Source organism: Rhinichthys klamathensis, unplaced genomic scaffold (genome assembly GCF_029890125.1).
Source record: "Rhinichthys klamathensis goyatoka isolate OS25496 unplaced genomic scaffold, OSU_Roscu_1.1 h1tg000114l_1, whole genome shotgun sequence".
In the NCBI taxonomy this organism is placed as follows: Eukaryota; Metazoa; Chordata; class Actinopteri; order Cypriniformes; family Leuciscidae; genus Rhinichthys; species Rhinichthys klamathensis.
In genome coordinates, this window is record NW_026606651.1 from 3,754,561 (window position 1) to 3,779,013 (window position 24,453).

At 37.9% G+C, this 24,453-nt stretch overlaps 1 protein-coding gene across 2 annotated transcripts in view; it reads left to right on the forward strand.

Annotated features, from left to right (window-relative positions):
* nipbla (NIPBL cohesin loading factor a) overlaps nt 1–24,453 on the forward strand; it is a 52,490-nt gene that overhangs the window by 24,294 nt on the left and 3,743 nt on the right. For both annotated transcript variants that reach the window (XM_056254831.1, XM_056254830.1), the window contains exons 11-42: nt 143–310; nt 983–1,054; nt 1,141–1,230; nt 1,326–1,426; nt 2,504–2,590; nt 2,708–2,939; nt 3,731–3,882; nt 4,006–4,086; nt 6,656–6,756; nt 6,855–6,981; nt 7,093–7,175; nt 7,275–7,407; nt 7,973–8,116; nt 8,233–8,319; nt 8,805–9,022; nt 9,134–9,236; nt 9,516–9,614; nt 9,703–9,849; nt 10,623–10,757; nt 10,865–10,963; nt 11,625–11,678; nt 11,762–11,870; nt 15,714–15,844; nt 16,039–16,179; nt 16,460–16,708; nt 17,034–17,124; nt 17,471–17,644; nt 18,676–18,866; nt 20,443–20,550; nt 20,797–20,997; nt 21,122–21,268; nt 24,009–24,406. In XM_056254831.1, the coding sequence (XP_056110806.1) occupies nt 143–310; nt 983–1,054; nt 1,141–1,230; nt 1,326–1,426; nt 2,504–2,590; nt 2,708–2,939; nt 3,731–3,882; nt 4,006–4,086; nt 6,656–6,756; nt 6,855–6,981; nt 7,093–7,175; nt 7,275–7,407; nt 7,973–8,116; nt 8,233–8,319; nt 8,805–9,022; nt 9,134–9,236; nt 9,516–9,614; nt 9,703–9,849; nt 10,623–10,757; nt 10,865–10,963; nt 11,625–11,678; nt 11,762–11,870; nt 15,714–15,844; nt 16,039–16,179; nt 16,460–16,708; nt 17,034–17,124; nt 17,471–17,644; nt 18,676–18,866; nt 20,443–20,550; nt 20,797–20,997; nt 21,122–21,268; nt 24,009–24,406 (4,453 nt within the window). The remainder of the gene's footprint in view (nt 1–142; nt 311–982; nt 1,055–1,140; nt 1,231–1,325; nt 1,427–2,503; nt 2,591–2,707; nt 2,940–3,730; nt 3,883–4,005; nt 4,087–6,655; nt 6,757–6,854; nt 6,982–7,092; nt 7,176–7,274; nt 7,408–7,972; nt 8,117–8,232; nt 8,320–8,804; nt 9,023–9,133; nt 9,237–9,515; nt 9,615–9,702; nt 9,850–10,622; nt 10,758–10,864; nt 10,964–11,624; nt 11,679–11,761; nt 11,871–15,713; nt 15,845–16,038; nt 16,180–16,459; nt 16,709–17,033; nt 17,125–17,470; nt 17,645–18,675; nt 18,867–20,442; nt 20,551–20,796; nt 20,998–21,121; nt 21,269–24,008; nt 24,407–24,453) is intronic.

Here is a 24,453-nt window from a genome sequence, read left to right on the forward strand (position 1 = left end):
TTTTTTGTAAAAGCTACTCCAATATTTTTTGTTTTATTTACAACTTATGAATTTCCATCCACACTGTAAAAAATGATAATTCAAAATAATAGTCAATTGTTCAGTCAAGTCAAAACAATTCTGCCACTGTTTTCTGCCCCAGCATCTCGTAAACGTCAGAAGAAGGAGCGCGATAGAGCGTGGGAGTTTGAGGATCGAGACCGGAGGAGTTCAGGAGAACATCGAAGAGGAAATTTCGACGCACGCAGAGGCTCAGGCGGCCGATACGATGAATCTGATGAAGATTCTCCTCCTCCGAGCCTTAGCGATGGTTAGTAGAAAACAATCCAGTCTCCATTAGAATTTATTTATGCCTTTATCTGCACGTTAGTTGCATTATAAACACTACCGTTCAAAAGTAAAAAAAAAAAAAAAATTGACAGAATTCTCTTATGCTCACCAAGACTGCATGTATTTGATCAAAAATACAGTAAAATAGCAATATTGTGAAAATAATACAATTTCAAATAACTTTTCTTTTTTAAAATATTTTAAAATGTAATTTATTCCTGTGATCAAAGCTGAATTTTCAGCATCATTACTCCAGTTTTCAGTGTCACATGATCCTTGAGAAATCATTCTAATATGCCGATTTGCTGCTCAACATTTGTTATTACCAATGTTGAAAACAGTTGTGCTGCTTAATATTTTTGTGGAAACTGAAATACTTTATTTCAGAGTTCTTTGAACTGCAAAGAAATGTGCAAAAGAACAGCATTTATTTGAAATGAAACACTTTTATAACATTGTACATATCTTTACTGTCACTTTTGATCAATTTACTGAAAAACAATTTAGTCGCCATTAGAATTTAATAATGAATTAAAAGCTCTGCTCCAAAAATGAGTGAAGCCACAGCGTCATCATATTTTTTGAGATTTTTCTGAAATGTGCTGAAATTAAGGTTAATTAGTGGTTGATTGGTCTATTTTTATTCTTTCAGTTGCAAGACGTTTAAAGACAAAAGAGAAGCAGAAGAAGAGGAAAGCATATGAGCCTAAGCTAACACCTGAAGGTAACCCTCTATTTCATCATTGCATTGAAATCCCTGTCAGAATGAAGCTCATTAAATCCCACTTGATTTTTTCCATTCTCCACCAGAAATGATGGACTCGTCCACTTTTAAGAGGTTCTCGTTGAGTATTGACAACATCTTTGAGAATCTTGAGGATGTGGACTTTACTGCTCAGGGTAGGGTCAATATATCTGTGTTTTGTTGTAGATTCTGAACTAAAACACTCAGTTTTTGAGTAAGGTAATCTCTTGATGTGTTTGTGTGTTCTCAGATGATGATGAGATCCCTCAGGAGCTGTTGTTGGGGAAACAGCAGCTAAATGAATTGGGCAGTGAATCTGCTAAGATAAAAGCCATGGGCATCACCTGCAGGGTAAGAGATGCATCACCTCTTTTATGCGGTAATAAAAACCCCATGAAATATTACTCGTTTTTTTTGTGGGGTTTAGGCTAGCCCATGTCTATGGGCAATCTATATAGTAGGGCATCTATATAGGCCATCTATATGATGGTTTACTAACATTTTAAAAACATTTAGTTTACAGTCTGTCTCTTGGGAAAATGGACCAAAAATATTGATGTCTTGTTTTAAGTGGAATAGTTTTGTAGAATGAGAATGTCCCTTCCCCAAAACGGACAAGCATTTTATAGGGTCTTTAAAGGTGTCTTATTCTGCTATTAAGTTGCATTTATATTCAGTGGTGGTAACAATAATAACTGCATGCTATGAATCATTAGATAAGCAAAGCATTAGTAAATAGTTCATCATTTATAAAGCATTTATAGTAATTAAGCAGTTTAAAATTACAGCTATAAATGCTTTATTCTTGATTTATAAGCATATTTATAATGTTTAATAATTGCATTTTCATCCTTAATATGATAAATTGATCATTAATAATGTACTACATTATTTACAAAGCAGTTATTTAGGAGTCGCCAGTGGTTCATAAGATAATTTAGAAAGTCCAAGTAAATGATGATTAAACTATTTAATTGTACATTTATACATCTTATTATTTAGACATATAGTAATAGGTACTTGGTGTGTTAATAAATGCTTTATTAACATGTATTCCTAGTGTAACTTATGATTAATTCAGGTAGTTATAAAACATTTAGTAGTTGTCAGTAAACTATTTTTGTGAGCTCATCTAAAGTGAGGACTATTTATGCCTCAAAGCTTTTATAAAGTATATTTAAAGGCTCAGTTATTTTCTGAACAGAAAAATGAAACAAACACAACACAAGAGTGATATAGAACTGTATTTTATGACCAATTTCCATCTTCTCTCTTAACCAAATCTTGTGAAGACTAAATATTGTGTAGAATATATTTATGTAATACACAGAATAAATGCTAAAAAAGCAAGACATTTCCTGTTGCTTGCAACATGTCAACTTTAGCTGTATACCTCATATTCTGTTGTTTTTTCCCTCTAATGCCCAGATTCCTTCTGATAAACTGGTGAAACTGTTGAACCTCCTGGAGAAGAACATTCTGGATGGAGCCAGTCTTTCTACACTCATGAACCTTGTAAACAGCACTTTGTTCCTTTATTCATATTTGTCTCTTTGGTGACACTTTCATACTTTAAATGATCCCTTCACTTTTAATCCACTGCTCACTCTTGTCTCCTCTGCTCTTCATCAGGATAATGAGGGAGAGGACGAGGAGCGTCTCTGGCGGGATCTCATTATGGAGCGTGTGACCAAATCAGCGGATGCGTGTCTGACAGCACTGAACATCATGACGTCATCACACATGCCCAAAGCCGTGTACATTGAGGATGTGATCGAGAGAGTTCTGCAGTATACTAAGTTCCACCTGCAGAACACTCTTTACCCGCAGTATGATCCAGTCTACAGAGTCAACCCTAAAGGAGGTGAGACACTTAACTTCTGCTGGAGGCCTGTTCACACCAAGTCTGATGTCTAAATGGTACAGAGTTACAATAATCAAATTTTTTTTTTGCTTTTAACCTGTTCACTATTCGCCTGAATGAATTGTTTGGAAAATGTAATGAATGAAAAGTTACCAAAGTCCTTTTTTAGGGAAAGTCTGTTCACTCGGCAGCCATATTTGCAACACCTTCGGGCATCCAAGATCTATGTACTTGATTGGGGGAATCCTGAAATCTCAAAAAACCACTTGCCGAACTCAATTAATTAACATATTTCAAATCAGCAACAAAATCTGACATGAACTGTCTCATAAATGTTTTTATTAAGTTTATTTTTCAGGCTAGCCCAGCCAGTGCACATCATAAGCGCACGTCTCAGAACAATTACTTGTTCTATAGCAACCGATGCTTCGGCAGCTGCAGTCACACAATGACCTTATCAATCAGTGATTGGCTTTTTTATTTAGAAGGCGGGACTTATTCCGCCATGTTGCGCATTGCACTTTCTCCTATTCATAAATATGAGTGCACTTTTTATATATAAAAGTTTTTGGGGGTACCCTCCAAGTAAAATAAAAGACAGTATGTTGCATTAATTGTTTGACATCTTAATTATAAAAAATAATCACAAATAAAATTTAAAAAGATCATCCAAGATATTTTCCATTGGTATTTACTGCTATTGTTGTAATAAATCAAATTAAATGTGCATGTATTTGTAAATAAACTACTACATAATATTTTAATGCGATATGAACGATTTGTGGTTTCAGGTTCCTTGCTCAGCTCCAGAGCAAAGCGAGCCAAGTGTTCCACCGCCAAGCAGAGAGTCATTGTCATGCTCTATAACAAAGTGTGTGACGTGGTTAGCAACATCTCAGAGCTGCTGGAAATTCAGCTAATGACTGATACAACAATATTGCAGGTAGGAACTGATCAGTGCCGTGTACATATGTATACTCTCTAAATTCCTTTCTCATTCATTCTAAATTCAGTTATACATGTTGCATCACTCTATGATTTTGATAGTGTTTTTGTTCTTCTGCAGGTCTCTTCAATGGGCATCACTCCTTTCTTTGTGGAGAATGTCAGTGAGCTGCAGCTCTGTGCCATAAAGCTGGTGACGGCGGTATGTTTTCTTAAATTAGTTGCAAAACCCTGTGCATTCGGTCTATCATGCATTAAATAAATTTCTCAACATTTAAGAAAATTGGGAATAAATATTGCTTACCAGCCATTAAACTATTGTGCATGATTTAATTAAAATATATTTCATATCCCCAACCCCTACCCAGAGGTGGAAAGAGTAATAAAATATTCCACTCAAGTAAAAGTACTACTACTTCAATTAAATTTTAATTAAGTACAAGTAAAAGTACTGGTCTAAAAATCTACTCAAGTAAAAGTAAAAAGTAGCTCATTTAAAATTTACTCAGAGTAAAAGTTACTGAGTAACTTTTTTAACAGCGGGGGTGGGGGACTCTCCCGTGTAGGGTGGTTGTAATGGTATGAGATTTTCACAGTATGATAACGTCTCAGAAAATATCACGGTTTACAGTATTAATCAATTATTAAATAAATAAACTGTATTATTGAATTATGAGTATTATTATTATTATTATTATTATTATTATCATCAGTTAAAATGACAGTTAAATTAAAGGGTCACTTCAGGATTTAGCATTAAGCTTTGTATCAGTAGAAAACCTGTAGTATTTTCGAATTACCGTGCTCCCACCCCCCCCCCCCATTTACAAACTTGAAGCCATTTGTTTGTTTTGTTTATTAAAATTTCAATAAAACATGTCTAATCAATTAAATTTGATAATGAATTAGATTAACAACTTATTTTTAACAGTAATAATTTATTAAAATGTTTAAGAAAAATATTGTCCTGAAATGTATTTTATTCAGAAAATTAATGTTTCTTTTTATGATTTAATCCAAATATATTATCAAAAACGGTTGTAATCAAATGTAAATTTAAAATTGTGTCCTTTTATTTTTGGGGAAGCGCTGCAAAAACAGATTTACTAAATTAAACCATGGACAAAAAATATATTCCTTTAAATAATGTTTAAATAAAATGTATTATTATTGTTATTATTATTATTTAGAGAAGTAGGCTATGTTCTATTGTATGCCTATAATAGTAATATATTTCTGTCCTAATTTCTCCTAGTAAAACCAAACTTTTATTTTGACGGGTTGTAGTGAAGACCAAAAGTGTAAAAAAGTGTTTCAAAGTGTATTTGACAATGGTTTATCTCAAATAAAATTATGAAAATGCTCATTAGGCGTTCTCTCAGAGCAGCTCTGGAAATGTTCATGTATTCATATCCTCAAATTGTTTGTGAGACTCTGAATGTCACGCGTACTTGAGTATGTAGTAGACAAAGCGGCGCAGCTCAGCAGAACAAATAGGGATATTTACATGCAGTATTTTTGTGCTAAGCTTAAATATTCACAGACCATGTCGCGATTGGATTTATTGCACAGTTCTACTTTCCATGTATTCATCCATCCATTATTTTGCGTGTTTTACGTGACATCTGCGTTATGTAAATTTCATTTTCATGACTGGATTCCGGGGTTCCCTCTGCATCACGTAAATCGGGACATACCTTTATCTGCAGGAGGGATGGTGTCCTATGTATCCTCCTTTTGCAGCCACTTTACGTCCACATTTTTTGCAAATTGGATATCTATCCTCGAGGACAACCACGCTTTTTTCTACAAAGTATTTTCATACTGGCCATAATTTGCTTGGGGCTTCGGTTTCAGCTTCAGCTGGGTCTGCGTCACCTTTTTTGCGCGTTTGTTCTCCCGCCCTTCAATCAATACAGTAGTTTCCGGAGTGTGTTTTTTTTTCTTTTATTATTTTTTACTCAGTAACGGATATGATTTCAAATGTAGCGAAGTACAATACTTCAAAGAAAACATACTTAAGTAAAAGTAAAAGTACAGATTTTAAAAACTACTTAAAAAAGTAGAAGTACACAAAAAAACTACTCAATTACGTAACGCGAGTAAATGTAATTTGTTACTTTCCACCTCTGCCCCCCCCCCCTCCCCAAAATCACCAATTTTGATTTTCTTCATTAATTGCTCATTTTGTCTTAATGACAGGATTTTTTTTCTTCTGACTAATTAAAAAGTCATACTATTATTTTTTATGTTGTGATTTAAACAATTCCAGCTCAACCTATAGCGAGAGTTTGGGGCTTGGCTTACTGTAGCAGGCGGAGCCAGAGGGTGTTTAGCCGCTGTGGGACCATGGCTGATGCGTTACATGGGATGGGTTTTACAAGCGAGACGCTCGCGTTCGCTCTAGACCGAGTTTTAGCCTGCTCAGTTGCTTTCTCATGAGACATAGTAACAGCTAAAATTATTCCTGATATGTTGTACCTTTTGTTAAAAGCAGCCTACTTTTACCTGTTGAGCCTTGCCTTCACAAACAACCATTAAAGCTATGTTCGTCCATGATGTTTGCAAGGACGAACTTGTTTGTCTAGGTGACACTAGTGTCACAGAAACTACATACTTCACCTTCAACAACTGTATTATTTACTCATTCAAGGCCAGTATGTTTGCATTGTGAATTGATTCCAACTTTGTTCACACTTCTCAGGTTTTTTTGTATCTTTATCTCAAATCCTGACACTAATGAAGGCATTTTGTTTCTCTCTGTGGCTCAGGTCTTCTCTCGTTACGAGAAGCACAGACAGTTAATTTTAGAGGAGATCTTTACCTCTTTGGCCAGACTGCCCACCAGCAAACGCAGTCTCAGGAACTTCAGGTACTGATATATGACCCCTTCTATTCATATTGCAGCTCTCCCTAAACTGATCTGTGATAAACGAGCATTTCCTGCATGTCGATTCTGTCTGTGTTTAGGTTGAACAGTAGTGATGCAGAGGGTGAGCCCATATACATTCAGATGGTTAGTGCTCTGGTCCTACAACTAATTCAGTGCGTGGTCCATCTGCCCTCTGACAAAGACTCTGAAGACGATCACAGGAAGGTACTAGTTACTCGCCCAACACCTCTTAAACTAGTCTTGCATTTTTACTAACACCATACACTTTGGTGTAGATTACAGGGTGTTAACAATATGGATTAATCCATTTTTCAGGTTGACGATGATGTGTTTATCACCAACTCATATGAAACAGCCAGACGGACGGCTCAGAACTTCCTCACTGTATTTCTCAAGAAGTCAGAACATCCTTTCCATTATCTATTTTTGCTTTGTGATATGCGTGTATGTGGTTCTTGCAGTACTCAACGTGTGTTCCTGTTGTAACTACATCTCAGGTGCGGCAGTAAACAGGGTGAGGAAGACTACAGGCCGCTGTTTGAGAACTTTGTGCAGGACCTGCTGTCTACTGTCAACAAACCCGAGTGGCCCGCCTCTGAATTACTGCTGAGCCTTCTGGGTAGATTACTGGTAAGAACAGATCATAGCCAATCACTTTGTCTGCAATGGAGCTCTAACTTCCCCATCCGTGCTAAACATGAAATGAATGAATATTTATTAACCCTGAGGACTTTATAATGGAGCTTTGCGTGATTTGTGAGATTGTCATACCAATTATAGTAGTATAAGTTAAAAAAAAAATACAAAATGTATCATTTAAAAATATATTGTATATAATAATAATAATGGAATTTTACAATTTAATATTATGTTTTATATTTATAAAATATTATAAATATAATACAATTATTTATTAAAATAAATAATATATATTTAACTTCCCCATCTTTGCTAATTTATGAACTTGTAGGAGTTTATGATGGAGCTTTGGATGATTTGTGAGATTGCATACCAAATATAGTTAAAGTAAATAGTTAACAAAATAAATTTAATATTATTTGTAAAGTTTGTAGCATTTGTTTGACAAACATAATTTGAGTAATGTAAGAACATACCACAACAGTGCTTTCAGTGAAACATATAGAAAGGTTCTTTCTCCTTCAGTGACCCTTGACCCCTCATAATCTGTCCCTAGGTGCACCAATTCAGTAACAAGCAGACAGAGATGGCACTGCGGGTGGCATCACTGGATTATCTGGGTACCGTAGCAGCCAGATTGAGGAAAGATTCAGTCACCAGCAGGATGGACCAAAAAGCCATCGACTGCATCGTCAGAGAGGTATACACACCTTACTTCAAAATACACATGCTGGTGCTTGTAAACTTCATCTAATAAACATTCTACTTTACACTGTTTTTTTATTTTTATTAAATGCTCGTTGTATGCGTCTTTAGGGCACAGAAGGAGACGAGACTCAGCGGCTGCAGAAAGCTCTGCTGGGTTATATGGATGAGAATGCAGAAACAGACCCTGCCCTCACTGTGAGTTCAACTAAGATGTTTTTCATGTCCAGTGAGTTGTTAAGCCGATATGAGTTTTTGTATGGTCAGGTGTCAACATCTAGCAAGGTTGCCTGTGGTTAATATAACACCTAGAAATAACAGTACTAGTCAAAAGGTTAGACATGCATGATTTTTTTTTTTTTTTTTCATAGAGATTTTACCTAGTGTAGCTTCTGCTTAAATGTTTATAAGTAAAATTTGGTAGATGTAAGATCATTTTTGATAAGTGTAAGATAATGAATTTGTTTGGTTTCATATATAATAATAATTGTTATTGTGAATTATTATTAATAGTTGTAATAAAAGAGACCTGCACAAAATTAGCATTTTACTGATAGCATCTATCACTAGTGATTAGTTTATATCTGGTTTGTAAAGTAAATTATCTACTGTTTGGTACATGCATTTTCTATGCCTTTTTCTCTACCCATATCAGCATTCCTTAATCTGATTCTGTATTGTAGTTTGCACGCAAATTTTACATCGCTCAGTGGTTCAGAGACTGCACTACAGAGGCTGAGAAGGCCATGAGGAGTCAGAATCAAAAGGAGGACGACTCTGAGGGGACGCATCACGCCAAAGAGCTCCAGGCTACCGGAGACATCATGCAGCGTGCCGAAACCCGCAAGAAATTCCTTCACTCTGTCGTTAAATCAACTCCCAATCAATTTACTACTCTCAGGTATTACCATGCATGAATTTGTGCTTCAGTTATGTTGCCCATCCTGTCTTGATCAAGACTGTAATATAATGATTGGATTGTGGTATTAATGAAAAATAAAACTTTTGACAGGATGAATTCAGACAATGTGGACTATGAGGACTCCTGCCTTATCGTACGCTATCTGGCCTCCACCAGACCCTTCTCTCAGAGCTTTGACATCTACCTGACACAGGTGAGAAGATGGGTCTAAAATGTAGACGTAATCAGTTTCCACCTGGCGTTAATGTGCCTCTTGTGATAAAGAGCAAAAGATTCAAAATAACAACTTTTTTGTAAAGTATTTTTAAGTTACTTTGTCTGTGTTGGAAACAACTTTCAACCCAATCTATTTAATCTCTTTGAAAGAGGGATAAACATCTTTGAGTGGTGACTTATTTGCTAAAACGATTCATACTTCCCAGCACTACTAATGCATGTGATATTTTCATTTTTGTAATGCCGTTATTTCTAGATTCTGAGAGTTTTAGGGGAGAGTGCCATAGCTGTCAGGACCAAAGCCATGAAGTGTCTCTCTGAGGTTGTGGCAGTTGACCCCAGTATACTGGCCAGGGTAAGGAATGCAACTCAGTTAAAACTGGCAACACAAAACTATAGGTAATTCTGTCATATCTTTTAATTGGTGTGTTTGTCTTGTGTAGTCTGATATGCAGCGCGGTGTTCATGGGCGGTTGATGGATAACTCCACCAGTGTGAGGGAAGCTGCGGTTGAGCTGCTGGGACGGTTTGTGTTGAGTCGACCTCAGCTGACAGAGCAGTACTACGACATGCTCATCGAGAGGATATTGGTATGATTTTAAGACACTACCTGTCTGATAGTTAAAATAGCACAATGTAAAGGTTTGGACCACTTTTCATATGAAACAATATTTGTATATGTTTGTGTATACACAAAAACAAAAAGATATATATTGAATGGTAATGGCATTTTGAATGGTAATTGTTAATACTTTTATTTAGCAAGGATGCATTAAATTGATCAAAAGTGCCAAAGACATTTATAATGTTGCTAAACATTTCTATTGCAAATAAATGCTGTTCTTTTGAACTTTCTATTTATCAAAGAATCAATATCACAGTTTCCACAAAAATATTAAGCAGCACAGCTGTTTCCTGAGCAGCAAATCAGCATATATCATGATTTCTTAAGGATCATGTGACTGTAGTAATGTAATTAAAATCATTTTAAAAAGTACAGACCCTAAAACTATGTATGTGTATATAGTTTCTAATTATTTTACTGTTTATTTGTATTATTGTGCATGCAGCTTTCATGACCTCATATTAATTTATAAATATAGCCAATATTTGTAATTTTAAAAATCCTTTTGGACTAGTAAGGACAAAAATGTAAATAAAATTGGTTAGAATTAATGGTGACCCATTGAAGGGCCTAAAATATGCACTTTCCCTTTATTCATTCATGTACATTTTAGCCTACACCCTTGATGTTAAACATATGTACTATTGTGTCTGGGGCTCATTCTGGGTTGTTTTTCTGCTATTTTGGTCAATGTACATGTAATGAGATATTTAAAGTGTTTGTTTGCGGTCTTTTCAGGACACTGGTATCAGCGTGAGGAAAAGGGTGATCAAGATTCTGAGAGACATCTGTTTAGAGCAGCCCAGCTTCACTAAGATCACCGAGATGTGCGTGAAGATGATCCGCAGGGTCAATGACGAGGAGGGCATCAAGGTGCAGTCATGTTCTCTGCTTTGTTTTGCATGAAAACCACTGTGCTGACTTTGTTGTGATAGGTTTGTCCTGTTAGTTTGAGCTGAACTATCTTTTCCTCCCTGCAGAAACTAGTGAATGAGACATTCCAGAAGCTGTGGTTTACACCCACAGCCAGCCATGACAAAGAGACAATGAATAGGAAGATTCTCAACATCACTGATGTGGTGAGTATATCACTCTTAGGCTTTTTTCACACTTTATATAAAATATATGTATTTGTTTATGTCTATTTGTATATGTATATATTTATTTATATATTTGTTTGGTCTGACCACAAGTTCGATTCCATCTCTGCCCCTGCAGGTGTCTTTTTTACACTTGTATAATTTGGGTCTAAATCACAGTATGTTTGCATCATCAGTGTGAGAATCCCCGGCAGCTGTTTGTCCTTGTAGCTTGGTAACACTGGAGAAGGCATGTTTTTATCTCTTTGGCTTAACTACCAATTACCAAAACATAAGACGTTCTAGTGGTGCTTCAGTCTGTCTGGAACAGATGCTTTGCTAGATATGCAGAAAATATAAGCTGCTCTCTGAAGGCTATTTCTCCGGAGACATCAGCAACAAGGAAATGCAATTGCTGCTCTTTTTGCAGGGCATCAGTCTCGCTTTACTGATTCGTTCATAGGATTTGTAACCTAACCCTTGTTTTCAAGTGGACTCGAGTTTGGTGCACACTGAAATTAATAAAGCAGCTTTCACTCAAATCGATCAGATCAATGTCAAACGGACTTGTGTCTGAACCAAAAGCTCTAGTGTGAAAATGGCTTTTCTTTGAAATAGTGCTTTTATCCTGACACTGATCTTGTTCGTTTCTTTGCCTCAGGTTGCTGCCTGTAAGGACACTGGCTATGACTGGTTTGAGCAGCTCCTGCAGAACGTAAGTGTTTTTGTTTTTCCATCTGCCCGCCTCTAGTTTGGAGGCCTGTAGCGCTTCAATTTTCTGTGTTTTGTTTTCTCTAGCTTTTAAAGTCAGAGGAGGATTCTTCCTATAAACCAGCCAGGAAGGCCTGTGTGCAGTTAGTGGACAATCTTGTGGAGCACATCCTCAAATATGAAGAGGCACTTGCAGGTACGCACATACTACTGTATTTGGGAAATCTGATTCAGTTCATTAACCTGTAAAGCCTGACGTATTAAATTATAGTCATGAAAATATATTTTTATGCCTCATATCGTATGGTATAATGGGAATATCAAGCTTATACTCGAGGATAAAAAAAATCTGTTTTATTTAGAGTCCCTAGTTGAGCAAAAATATGTAATTTGGTACTGTTTCTGATATTTATATGGCCAAAAAGTAAGTTGAAAATTTTGTTTTCTCATCAAAGCTCTAGTTCTACTACTTAAAGGCCTTTTGCTTGCTAAAAAAGTATAAACTATCAATCAGATGACAGAAGGCAGAGTAGATTGTGTGCAACAGATTTTTCAGCAAAGTTTTGATCATGTTGATAATTTAAAAGCCTTAAAGTTGTGTAATCAAATAATACAGTAGGCTTCATAGGGTTAATGTCAATTAATTGATTCAAAAACAATGTCAATTTTTATTTTAAACCACTTGGAAGTGTTTCTAGAAATCTTTACGTGTTGCTTTTTTGTAGTTTTCGTTTGTTATTTTCAATAGGGTGTTTGTTGTTGCATTTAAAGCTCCAGTCCGTAACTTTTTTGGGTTAAAAATGATCCAAAATAAATTGAGCAAGTACATAACCAGCCAGTGTTCAAAACTATCTGCTTGCCTTGGCTCGATTAAAACCGGTAAGCTTATAATAATGTTTTTAATTTCAGTGATACTGGTGGATTTACGCGGGAAATTCGAGCATGTCTTTGCGTCATTACGTCACATCTGTACACATAAAGGAGTCTCGGCTAGTAGGCTATGTTGCGTGTGAGGATGTTGGAGGTGGAGATTTATAGCCTTTTCTCACAGCACTTGATATAATTAAACTTATTAATTTGATGGCGGATCCAGAAAGGTTCAAACAACAATCACCAGTGACAACTGGAGATTCACCCGCTGTAAAATGCAAAAGACTTTGGACTGAGAGTTTGGAAAGAGAGACTGCAACCGGGCGCATACAAAAACAAGGATAAATATCTGAAGGGCATTAAATGTAGTCACGCAATGCTGATGTTGTTAACATTAACAATTTGAGAACAAAGAATAATTTGCACGGTTTGACGTGATCTGATAAGCGATCGTTGGATTTAATCAGCGTGAATTACTGCAATGCTTTTTTCCCCCTTAGTTGGTCAGAACAAAAGTGGATGTTACTTGTTCAATGACATTTTCCGGTGAAAATTATTATGTTGGTCATACTTCGAAAAAGTATAATCTGTGATTCTGACAGCCAGTATCCACACCGGCGCGTGACTAAACAGCCGCACATTCTCCTCAAAACATTGGATTCATCCGCGCTGTGCCGTGCCGAGGCTCAACTCACGTAAAGTTGATAATTTCCGCGAATGACTGCAATTGCAGATTTTGAACAGAGATGGCGACAAAGAGGAAAAACTACGGACTGCAGCTTTAACCCTTTAAGACCGACGCTCCCGTTTGCGTATGTCTGTTTAAAAGCCTATAGAAACTGAAACCAAATGGCTAGCTCAATCATTCTTTTTGCATACAAAACCAGAGATGTAACATGTTCAGATCAAGCCTCCAACATGCCCATGTTGCGTTGTTTTCACCCTCTAATCAGTCTGTATAAACTGCGTAATATGCGTTTACAAAAAAAACACACAAAAATGCATTGCACGTCTTTGCACACATGTTCTGTAGATCTGCAATTGATAGTTACGTCTTCCGATGGCTCATTGACGTATCACGTTCTGTGCACTATGACCCCCGGGTGTGTCGCATGTTGTGACGTCACAAGCTGCGTCATTTGACCATGCGTTTGACTCGCGTGATTTTTTTTCTTCCCAAACCACTTCAGCGGAAATCCCGCCCTGCAGCCGATTCTAAAGTTTTCATTGGTCATGTCAATCACTGTACAGATTGCCTACACCAAACACTGATCCCTAAACCTACCCGTCACTGTAACCTAAACCAATGAAATCGGCTGCAGGGCGGGATTTCCGCTAAAGTGGTTTGGGGGGAAAAAAAATCACACGTTTGACTCCAATTTGCTATATGTTCCTTCTTATCGTTATTGTCTTTTTACCATTGCTTTATTTTATCATTACTTTCTCCTTTAGACACTCACAAATACAAGCACATTCACACACACACACACACACACACGCGCGTGCGCGGACGCACGCAGCGTTATGTCTAAACGAAAGTACACGGACGCGGAGGTTTTGGAAATACTAATTGCGTCCGATGACGATGAACTATACGTCTGCTCATCTATTTATTTTATATTTTAACCAATTCAATGTTCAATCAATATTCAAAAGCAAAATGTTATCTGTTAGACCACAAATGTAATTGAATATTTTACATGGCATTTCCCCTCCCTTTTTTTGAATGAGTGTAAAAATGAGTGTACCGTATTTTCCGCACTATAAGGCGCACTTAAAAGCCTTTAATTTTCTCAAAAACCGACAGTGCGCCTTATAATCCGGAGCGCCTTATATCTGGATGGTGAACACACGTTCACCAAGACGGGACTATCTGCCAATGGATCGTGGATGCCTGGGCTGATATATCAGTCTCAACTGTGATCCGAGCTTTCACGAATGCAGGAATAATCTCTTTATTCAGCCGGCTCACATACCCGTATTTACTTCCTGTTTTCGGCCGAAGTCCACAGTAGTTGATTGTCGAGTTCGCGCGCGCGCGATCAAACCTCCTCCGTGTGTTCAACATCTGATTCGGATGAACTATCCATTTGAGCTGAAATTCTCAGAACACCACACAGCACCGTCATCGGCTGACAGCTGACAGTCTGAGTCTCCACTGTTGCTTAGTTACCAATGATCGCGCGCGCGCACTCGACAATCGCCTACTGTGGACTTCGACCGAAAACAGGAAGAAAATACGAGTATGTGCAGTCAGATTCACCGTGTTCACTCACATGGCTGTGCACTTGTAATGACACATTAAGGTTGTTAAGAGGCTAAAAGCAGGTTTTCCTTTAACGTTTGAACAACGTTACCATGGGAGTGAACGGAGTTGTCAGAACGCTTAATGAATTTTGACTTTATCTGACTGTTTTGTTGACATTTGTTGACATCTAGTGGATGCATAACGCAAACCCAGTCAAACGTTTGACTGCAGTATCTTATGCGCCTTATAATCCGGTGCGCCCTATATATGAAAAATGTTCTAAAATAGGTAATTCATTGAAGGTGCGCCTTATAATCCGGTGCGCCGTATAGTGCGGAAAATACGGTATCTTAAAAACTAATTTATGTGAACAGTTCAAATCAATTCTGTATAGTTTTAAATTGTTTTATGCACGTTTTTCACATTGACAAGTTTGAGGTTGACATTTATCCATTTTTTGTATTGAATAAAATATGTAAAAAATAAATAATTAAAATTGTTTTTCTTTTTGTTTATTGCACTTTTGAGATATTTATCTAGTTACTATTGATTTTTTACAAACATAGACTTCAAATTGGGAGAGTAAGGATTATTTTGATGTATGGCATATGAAAATGCTCAAAATTATGACAGCACAGCATGTAAAAATACAAAGATATACTCTGGTGGAATTGTTCTATGGGAGGTCATAAAGGGTTAATGTAATTTTTGTTTAAATACGTTATTGAATAAATAGTTAGTACACTAATGTAATGCACCTGAATTCACAATCAGTTGATCAGTCATGATCTGTCAAGTCAATAGAAATAACTTGCCCTACAGTTTGTTTGTGATCTTGTACTTGTTCTTGCTAGTTTAATAATGAGTGTAATCTTTTCCCAAAGTAAATTAATTTGCTCTTGTGATGCTGTCTGTGTGCAGAGCATAAGAGTGTGAACTCGACGAGGTTGGTCGCATGCATCACCACGCTGTATCTGTTCAGTAAGATCAGAGCGCAGTTGATGGTCAAGCACGCCATGACTATGCAGCCCTACCTCACCACCAAGTGCAGTGTAAGTGCTCACTTCCTCTCTGCAAGCGGCAACTGCTAAGCACCACTTTCTACAGTGCAATATTTAAGGTCATTCTGCCATCTAGTGGCCGTATATTCCTAGTATTCCTAGTGATGGTTTGCCAAGGTACACGTGTCAGAAGGTTTTCATTTATGTGTTTATGCATAATGCATTTGTTTTTGTCATTTTCACAGTCTCAGAGTGACTTCATGGTGATTTGTAATGTTGCGAAGATCCTGGAGCTGGTAATTCCTCTGATGGATCACCCCAGTGAGAACTTCCTGACCACCATTGAAGAAGACCTGATGAAGCTCATCCTAAAATATGGCATGACCGTAAGTGATGCAACACTCACCAACTTGTACATATAAATCACATAACTGAATTTGAGGTACTTGAAAAAAAAAAGGTAAAAAAATAAAATCACACAAGAATCGGTACAATCTAATGTGTACCTTTTTAAAGTATTGGTGAAAATGCTAAGGTTCATTAATCTTAAATTGTATTAACTACTGGCTGTCTGTTCATTTGATGACATATAGTTGCAAATATTCTCTTGCATCATATTTCTACCCATACCACTAAGTTATATTTCTCTTTCTCTTTTTTGCATAGGTTGTCCAGTACTGTGTGAGCTGTTTGGGTGCAATAGTGAATAAAGTGACTCATAATTATAAATTTGTATGGGCCTGTTTTAACCGTTATTATGGGGCTCTGACTAAGCTAAAGTTACAGCATCAGGAGGGTACGAACAACATGGCACTGGCTGCCACCAAAGCAGCCCTACTCAGATCTCTCTTCACTGTGGGAGCTCTCTGCAGACACTTTGACTTCGACTACGAGCAGTTCAAGGGCACAACTAAGGTATCGCAACCTTTCACCTTACGTAACTATACATGTGTTGTAGTTTACATGCAGCTGTAGCCATGTAGTTGTTTGCTCTTTAACTTCAGCTCATTAGCATTAGCAACACAACAATTTTCACTACTGTAGCCATGTAGTTGTTTGCTCTTTAACTTCAGCTCATTAGCATTAGAAATACAACAATTTTCACTTTAAACTGCACTCTAAGATAAAAATAAAAACATTAATAATATTTGCATTAGCTTTTTTTAAACCCAAGATCGCTTGTTTCAAACAGTCAATTACTTCTGTTATTAATCCTGGAATCTTGCACTGTTATTGACAGGTTGTGATAAAGGAGAAGGTTTTGGAATTGCTACTGTACTTCACTAATCATGAGGATGAGGAAGTCAAATGCAAAGCCATCATTGGGTTGGGTAAGATGACTCATTCAGTGGTTTTGGTAGTGATTATTTTGAATTTATTTCAGTTTTAGTAATTTTGTTGCATGTTTTTGACATTTTTATATTTTATGTTATAACTTGCTCTGGCTGCAGTTCACTTAACGGCCACTAGTGTTAATAACAAGAGTTTCTGAATTCTACATATAGCCCCTTTAATTTTAGTTAACAGTAACAACACAATTGTTCACTTTTTCAGCTTTTTGTTGCAGAGCCAATTCTTGTCAGAATAATTCTATGTATTGCATCATAGCAATGTTTTAATTACTGAGTGATACATAAACCTTTTAACCTTTCTCTCTCTCTCTCTTGCATTCTGTAGGGTTCCTTTTCATCATGCACCCGAGTCAGATGTTCGTTCCAGAGGTGAAGTCTCTGTATAACGGGCTCCTGTCTGATAAGCGGTGCTCCATCACACTCAAGATCCAGGTGTTGAAGAACCTCCAGATGTATCTCCAAGAGGAGGACTCTCGCATGCAAGAGGCAGACAGAGAGTGTAAGTGATCATTCATAGGGCAGTGCTGTGGCTCAACATTTGCCAGTATGAACAGCATAACTAGATCCAATATAGACCCCTTTTCAGTTAGTAAACATTGTGATGTTTTTTTGTGTGTGCGGAGCTTAGGTGGAGACAAAGATTCCCCTGGCCGCTTAACTAACGTTAGTTAGCAAGTTTTGTTAGCTTTTTTTTTTTTTTTTTTTTTTTTTTTTTATACAATAACTGGAGAAAATTCGAAATTCGATTTTATCTTAATATGTAAGGTCACTCACCGTCCAGGACCACGATTGTTATTTGAAAAAGTTAACCTTAAAGAACGGAACCAGATTGGACGACCCGTGCACACTCACTCAATGGATGGACGATCTGACATGATTAACGTTACCTTGGTTGAGTCAGTGGCCTGACATCTACACCTACCTGATAGAGAAACCGAGTGTAAAGAGAAATTGAGGCCGTATAAATCTTTAGATGTCATGCCTATAACTATTTGCTGAATGGACACGTACAAGATCCGAATTTCTACCTAGCCAGCGCCAAGGGCGGAAGACGAAAATGTAAAGTATGACATTACAGTGCAATTTTAAAGATGTAAATATTTTCAAGAAATAAAAATTCCACATACAGCAAATTCATTTTTGAACTTTATGTATTTGATTATTCTTTCTTACCAGGTTCTTCAAAAAGTTAGGGTTAGGGTTAGATGATTCCCAAATAATCACAATATTAGATTAGAAAACATTATGCAATAAAATGTCAAATTGGAGCCTGTACTTCGTCGATTCTGGCATCCAACAACACAAGACGACATTTTAAGCTCCCTATTTAGCCGAATCTGTGCTGGTTTGTATTGGCTGCCTCCAGTTTTCTCTTTGTTTTGCCTCCAGCTAACGCCATGACGTAATTGTGACGTTGATGCGAAAAGGGTTTATACAAACTTGGACCAATCTAGGAACTCGAATGGATAAACTTCACAATGCTCCTTAAAACGCCACACTTAAAGAAAGCTTGTGTTTTTATTTTTTCAGGGCAGAAAATGTCAAAACAGGAAGATCTGAAAGAGATGGGGGACATCTCCTCTGGTATGAGCAGTTCCATCATGCAGCTTTATTTGAAGCAGGTGCTGGAGTCTTTCTTCCACACGCAGTCCAGCGTACGACATTTCGCCCTCAATGTCATTGCTCTGACCCTCAGCCAGGGACTCATACACCCCGTACAGGTACACACACCCTCATACAGCAATAGAGACATTTTAAACCCAGCATTATTGTCATTACTTGTCCTGCACAGAATTTTTACTTCTGTGCATCCCAGCCCTTTGCATGTTGTTTGGTTTAACCTTATACATATTAATAAGATGCATTGGTTAAATGTGCAGTAGGTTTGTGAAATGCACTACCATTTAAGGATATATTTTTTTCAAAGGTTTTTTTTTCAAAGTCTTTTACCGTGCGTTCACACCGAGCTCCCGCGGCATGTCTTGGGGGCGGCGAGGAGAAGTTGAAGTCAGGTCAACTTTATGGTAATGAGCTATGACGCGGTTCGGCGGCAACCAATCGGAATGTAGAAGTGCTCCGTTTGAGAGGATTCCAGGGTACGCAGTCCTGTAAACTTAGGTTTTGACCACGTTTTGACCACATTAGTTCCCAAGCAAAATAGAGGAGAGGATGATAATTTGAATTTGAAGAAGGCACCAAACACTATTTATAGGCAAGATGTTCGCGCTAGAACGCTTGTTTTTCAGCGGGAATGCAAATTAGATTAGCACTTAACCATGAACACAAAAGCCACACCACACAAATGGCTTTTAATTGGTTTATTTAGTTAGCAAACATGTCACTATAATTGTTAAGTTCTTTCCATCGATCAATTTATTACTTTCACATTTAAAAGATTCCATGAGGTTAACTTATACCCTACTTGGTCAGTCTGCAAAAATTATGATCGACATTTTTATACATACAGTTTTAAAAAAGACCAAGCATTCGATCTACGTCAGAGCGTCCACGAATCTTTCCACGGCGTCGTTGGCAGGGCGGCGAGAGCGAATTTCGCCGCTCTCGCCGGCAGTGGTGTGAACGTACATCTTTTATGTTCACCAAGGCTCAGTAAAAACAATAATATTGTGAAATATTTCAATTTAAAACAAGTTTTCTATTTGAATATATTTTAAAATGTAATTTATTCCGGTGATCAAAGCTAAATTTTCAGCATCATTACTCCAGTCTTCAGTGTCACATGATCCTTCAGAAATCATTCTAGTATGCTGATTTGCTGCTAAGACATTTCGTGTTATCATCAATGTTGAAAACAGCTGTGCTGCTTAGGATTTTTGTGGAAACCCTGGTGCATTTTTTTTTTCAAAGTAAAAAAAAACAGCATTATGAATGGCTTTACTATCAATTTTGATATATTTTTTAATCTTGTCGTTTGCAATTGTGTTATTTGCAATTTCATGCAATTTAATATTTAAGCTTATGATGTAAAAGTTTAAATTTCTTTCACAAAAAATAAAAAATCTTACAGACCCCAAACTTTTGAACAGTAGTGTTTGTAAATGTTCTTCCATAAATCCATTTCATTGATTTGGTCATTCTTTCAGCTATGATAAAAAGTGCAATGTTTAATGGATTTAAATCCATTCCACAGATTTGTTTCACCACAATCCACACAGGAAATGTAAAAGAAAAGAGGTGTAGGTTGGGTGTGGGCCTACACATCACTGACACAACCTTGGCTGTAGAACGTGCAACTAACATGGACTTGTCACTTTTCCTTCCTCCTTCCAATCACAGTGTGTGCCATATCTGATCGCCATGGGGACGGACCCAGAGCCCACCATGAGGAACAAAGCGGACCAGCAGCTGGTGGAGATTGATAAGAAGTACACTGGATTTATCCATGTGAGCATCAGTCTGCACACCTTGACATGTGTCATATTCATAAACTGGATGGATTCCAGTTCACTATTCACCAATTAATCAAATACATCGGAAGAATGTACCATTGGATACCACAATATACTGTGAAGTATCTAGGTTAAACAAACCTGTAATGGTTTTATTGTATAGTAGTATAATGAAATTGTATATGTGATAGAATTAGATGAATGTATAGCTGGTTTATTTATTTATTTATTTTATCCACAGATGAAAGCTGTAGCAGGGATGAAGATGTCGTACCAAGTGCAGCAGGCCATCTGGGCATCATCAGGAACTGTGATCCGTGGTTTTCGTCAGGACGAGTCCAATTCTGCTCAATGTTCCCACCTCTACAGCATGGTCCGTGCAAACAGACAACACCGGCGAGCGTTCCTCATCGCTCTGCTCAATCTCTTCGACGACAGCTCGGTTAGCAGTCTTTGTGTGTCTGTCTCTCCCTGTCGTTGGCTCTTTGTTGTGACGTTGAGACTGACCATTTCCATCTCTCTCTCTCTCTCTCTCTCTCTCTCTCTCTCTCTCTCTGTTCGAGCAGAAGATGGAGGTAAGCATGCTGTTGTTCGTCGCTGATAATCTGGCCTACTTCCCCTATCAGAGTCAGGAGGAGCCGCTGTTCATCATGCATCATATAGACATCACCCTGTCTGTATCAGGCAGCAACCTGCTGCAGACATTTAAGGAGGTAAACGTGCTCAAGTGCTTGTGTCTAACAGTTTGTGCAGCATATTTCAGCACTGATTGTTTTGTGAGCCTGTGTCAGTGTGTAATCCAGCTCTATGAAGAAGCAGTATTTGAAGGATGGGGCAGTGCAAACTCACAGCCTCAGTGTGAACGTAGCAAAACACTGTTGCATAGAAGACATTTAAGTCTTATGCTGCGTTCACACCGGACGCGAATAGCGCGTCAGGCGCGAGTGATTTCAATGTTAAGTCAATGCAAAGACGCGGTATGCGCGTAAAAAATTCCTGCGGCGCGAATGAGGCGTTGAGCGCGGCAGACGCGAATTTTGTGCATTCACGCGTTTGGCGCGAATTCGCGTCTGCCGCCCGAGTTGAAAAATCTGAACTTTGGCGTCAATTCGCGCCGCGTTAACCAATCAGGAGCCTAGCTGCTTGCTGCTGTCACGTGGTGAAGTATCTGGATGCTTCAATAAATTATGTTGTAATATGACTAAATATGCCTGGTGTGGTTCTAATGCACAACAAATCAAATATTTTATCACATAAAACTTGATTTCAATATATAAAATACATTCATTTTGTATTGAATGCTATTTATTCCATATCTAGATTATATGAATTATTATTATAATGTAAAGACAACCAACATACTATGGTGCATAAATTCGTGTCTGGACAGTGTTGTGTGAGAGAGAAAAAAATCACAGGACAGGTTAATCACTTTTAATTAATTAATTATTAATTCATTACATTTATATAGCGCTTTTCTTGGCACTCAAAGCGCTTTACATAGAAGGGGGAATCTCCTCAACCACCACCAATGTGCAGCATCCACCTGGATGATGCGACGGCAGCCATATTGCGCCAGAACGCCCACCACACACCAGTTTACTGGTGGAGAGGAGACATAGTGATGAAGCCAATTGGTATATATATATGGGGATGATTAGGAGGCCATGATGGACAGAGGCCTCTGGGCAAATTTGGCCAGGATGCCGGGGTTACACCCCTTTTGGAGGCTGGCTCCATTTATCATCAACACAAAAATAAATGACATATTAGGTGGCTGAGGGCGAGGGTGATCCTCGCTCCGATGCGGGAAAACAGGTCATCAAACTGGGCGCGGGACAGGCGGAAGTACTGCTGAAAGCGGCCGTCATCCAGGCGCAGCTCCTGGAGCGAGCAAATGTTAAAACACGGCAAACTGGGTTCGCCTCCGAAGGGTCTGGTGGACAAATACGGCGAAGATGATCCCTACGCCGCTGTTCTGCTCTCCAGAGCAAATACAATAAATTTCGCTTCAAACTTTTGTTTTTACGCGCGTCAAGAGTGAAACTGACGCGCGTAAAAACAAAAGTTTGAAGCGAAATTTACACGCGTCGGATTCGAAACCTGTTGGCGGCCATCTTTTTTATTTTGATCGAGCATTCATCGGGAGAGTCACCGCTCTGTGACTTAACACAAAGTGGTCAAGCGTCAAACTAGACGCGGTAGACTCAAATTTGACGCGCTATTCACGTCCGGTGTGAACGCAGCATTAGGCACAGCATAAAAAATGGCCCATTTAATTTTAAAGGTCAGAAAGTGGAAAATAGTCCTGAAAAATTTAATTATGATTGTGTAAAATAGTTTATGCAAACAAACGAATAAGCGACATGAGCTTCAGTGACATTTGGGGAAAGGATGTCGGCGTGTCCAGCGACATGACAAAATTGAGATATGTTTAACTTTATGCAAATGAACTGACTTTAAAGAACGAAAGCCAATAGAAGTGAAGTGCACGTGATCCATCACTACATCCTGTAGTGGAGTGTCGGTGGCAAGATAGAGAAGTTAATTTTAGTCAACAAGTTCCTTATAATTTAAGATGTCTCACACGGCATGCTGACTCCAAGCCTGAATGGTTTCGTGAACCCAGATAGACCGGCGCTGCTTGCGCATTCAATGCAGATAAATAGCTGTGACGGCAAAGAGCACTCGTTTCTCGTTCATCTTTAATATTAAGCATTTTGTTTTCTGATTCCATTTAATTTAGTCTTTTGTCTAAAAACAAAACAATGAATTGTTTACAACATGGCATATTCATGGCCATTCGTGAACGTTAGTAGGCAACCAGTAATGGGAACGCCCACTAGCGACCTCATCGTCAGCCATGGAGCGACAAAGATTTAAAGCTTAAAGGCTGCTTCACACAAGCTCATCTCCACATCTGCTCTGAGTTTGGATCACTTATAATGTGCATTTTAAACTCAATGTTTGAAAGCAAAGAAATCAAGACAGCCATAAAACTATTAGTATTTTTATTTGACTGTTATAAAATTATTACTGTTATTTTTTACAGTACATTAGTATTATTGCAATGATTGTATTTATTTGATTTGTTTATTTTTTATAATTTAAATAATGATTTTGAACCATTATTATTATTATTAGAAGTAGTAGTTTTACTATTATTATTTATTTTTTTAGTTTTAATGAAAAAGTTATCAAATTGAATTGAAACAAACTTGTCCATAGCTCATAACATGCTTATATAATGTTCGTCAAGGGTTTTTGCTCCAAAAACAATTTTGTTTTACATGATCATTTTTCACTTTCTGTCTTACAAGCAAAACAAGAGGTTGTTACTGTTATTACTAGCTTTTACACATTGGTTATGACACACTTTTACATATTTGAATCATGGATGGTTGTGAGAGAAATTCCACCATGATTTCTAAACGGGCTGTTTTTTTGTACCAGTCTCTCATTAAGGTCCCTGGCAGAAAAAGCAGGAAAAGGAGACGACGACGGCGACGACATCAGCAACCACAGCCACAGCAGCAGCAGCAGAACGGTGCGGAGGAGGAAAGGGGAGAGCAGAATGAGGAGAGAGAAAGGAACAGCGGAGATGAAGAATTTGACGGCGATGATTATGAGGAGGATGAGGAGGGGCAGCGAGTTAGGAAGCCTAAGCCCATAGAGGTTACCAAGCAGTCAGAGTCAGATTCTGAGTCTGACCTCGAGGATGCTGATGCTGTCATGGAGCGTCTCCCTGACGACGCATCTTCTCTCCTGGACTTCGCTAGGGCTTCACAGGGCATACTATTACTACTAGTGCTCAAACAACACCTTAAGAACCTCTACGGCTTCTCGGACAGGTAGCAAAACACCCATCGTGCACCTCAACAACTCCCAAACATAATTA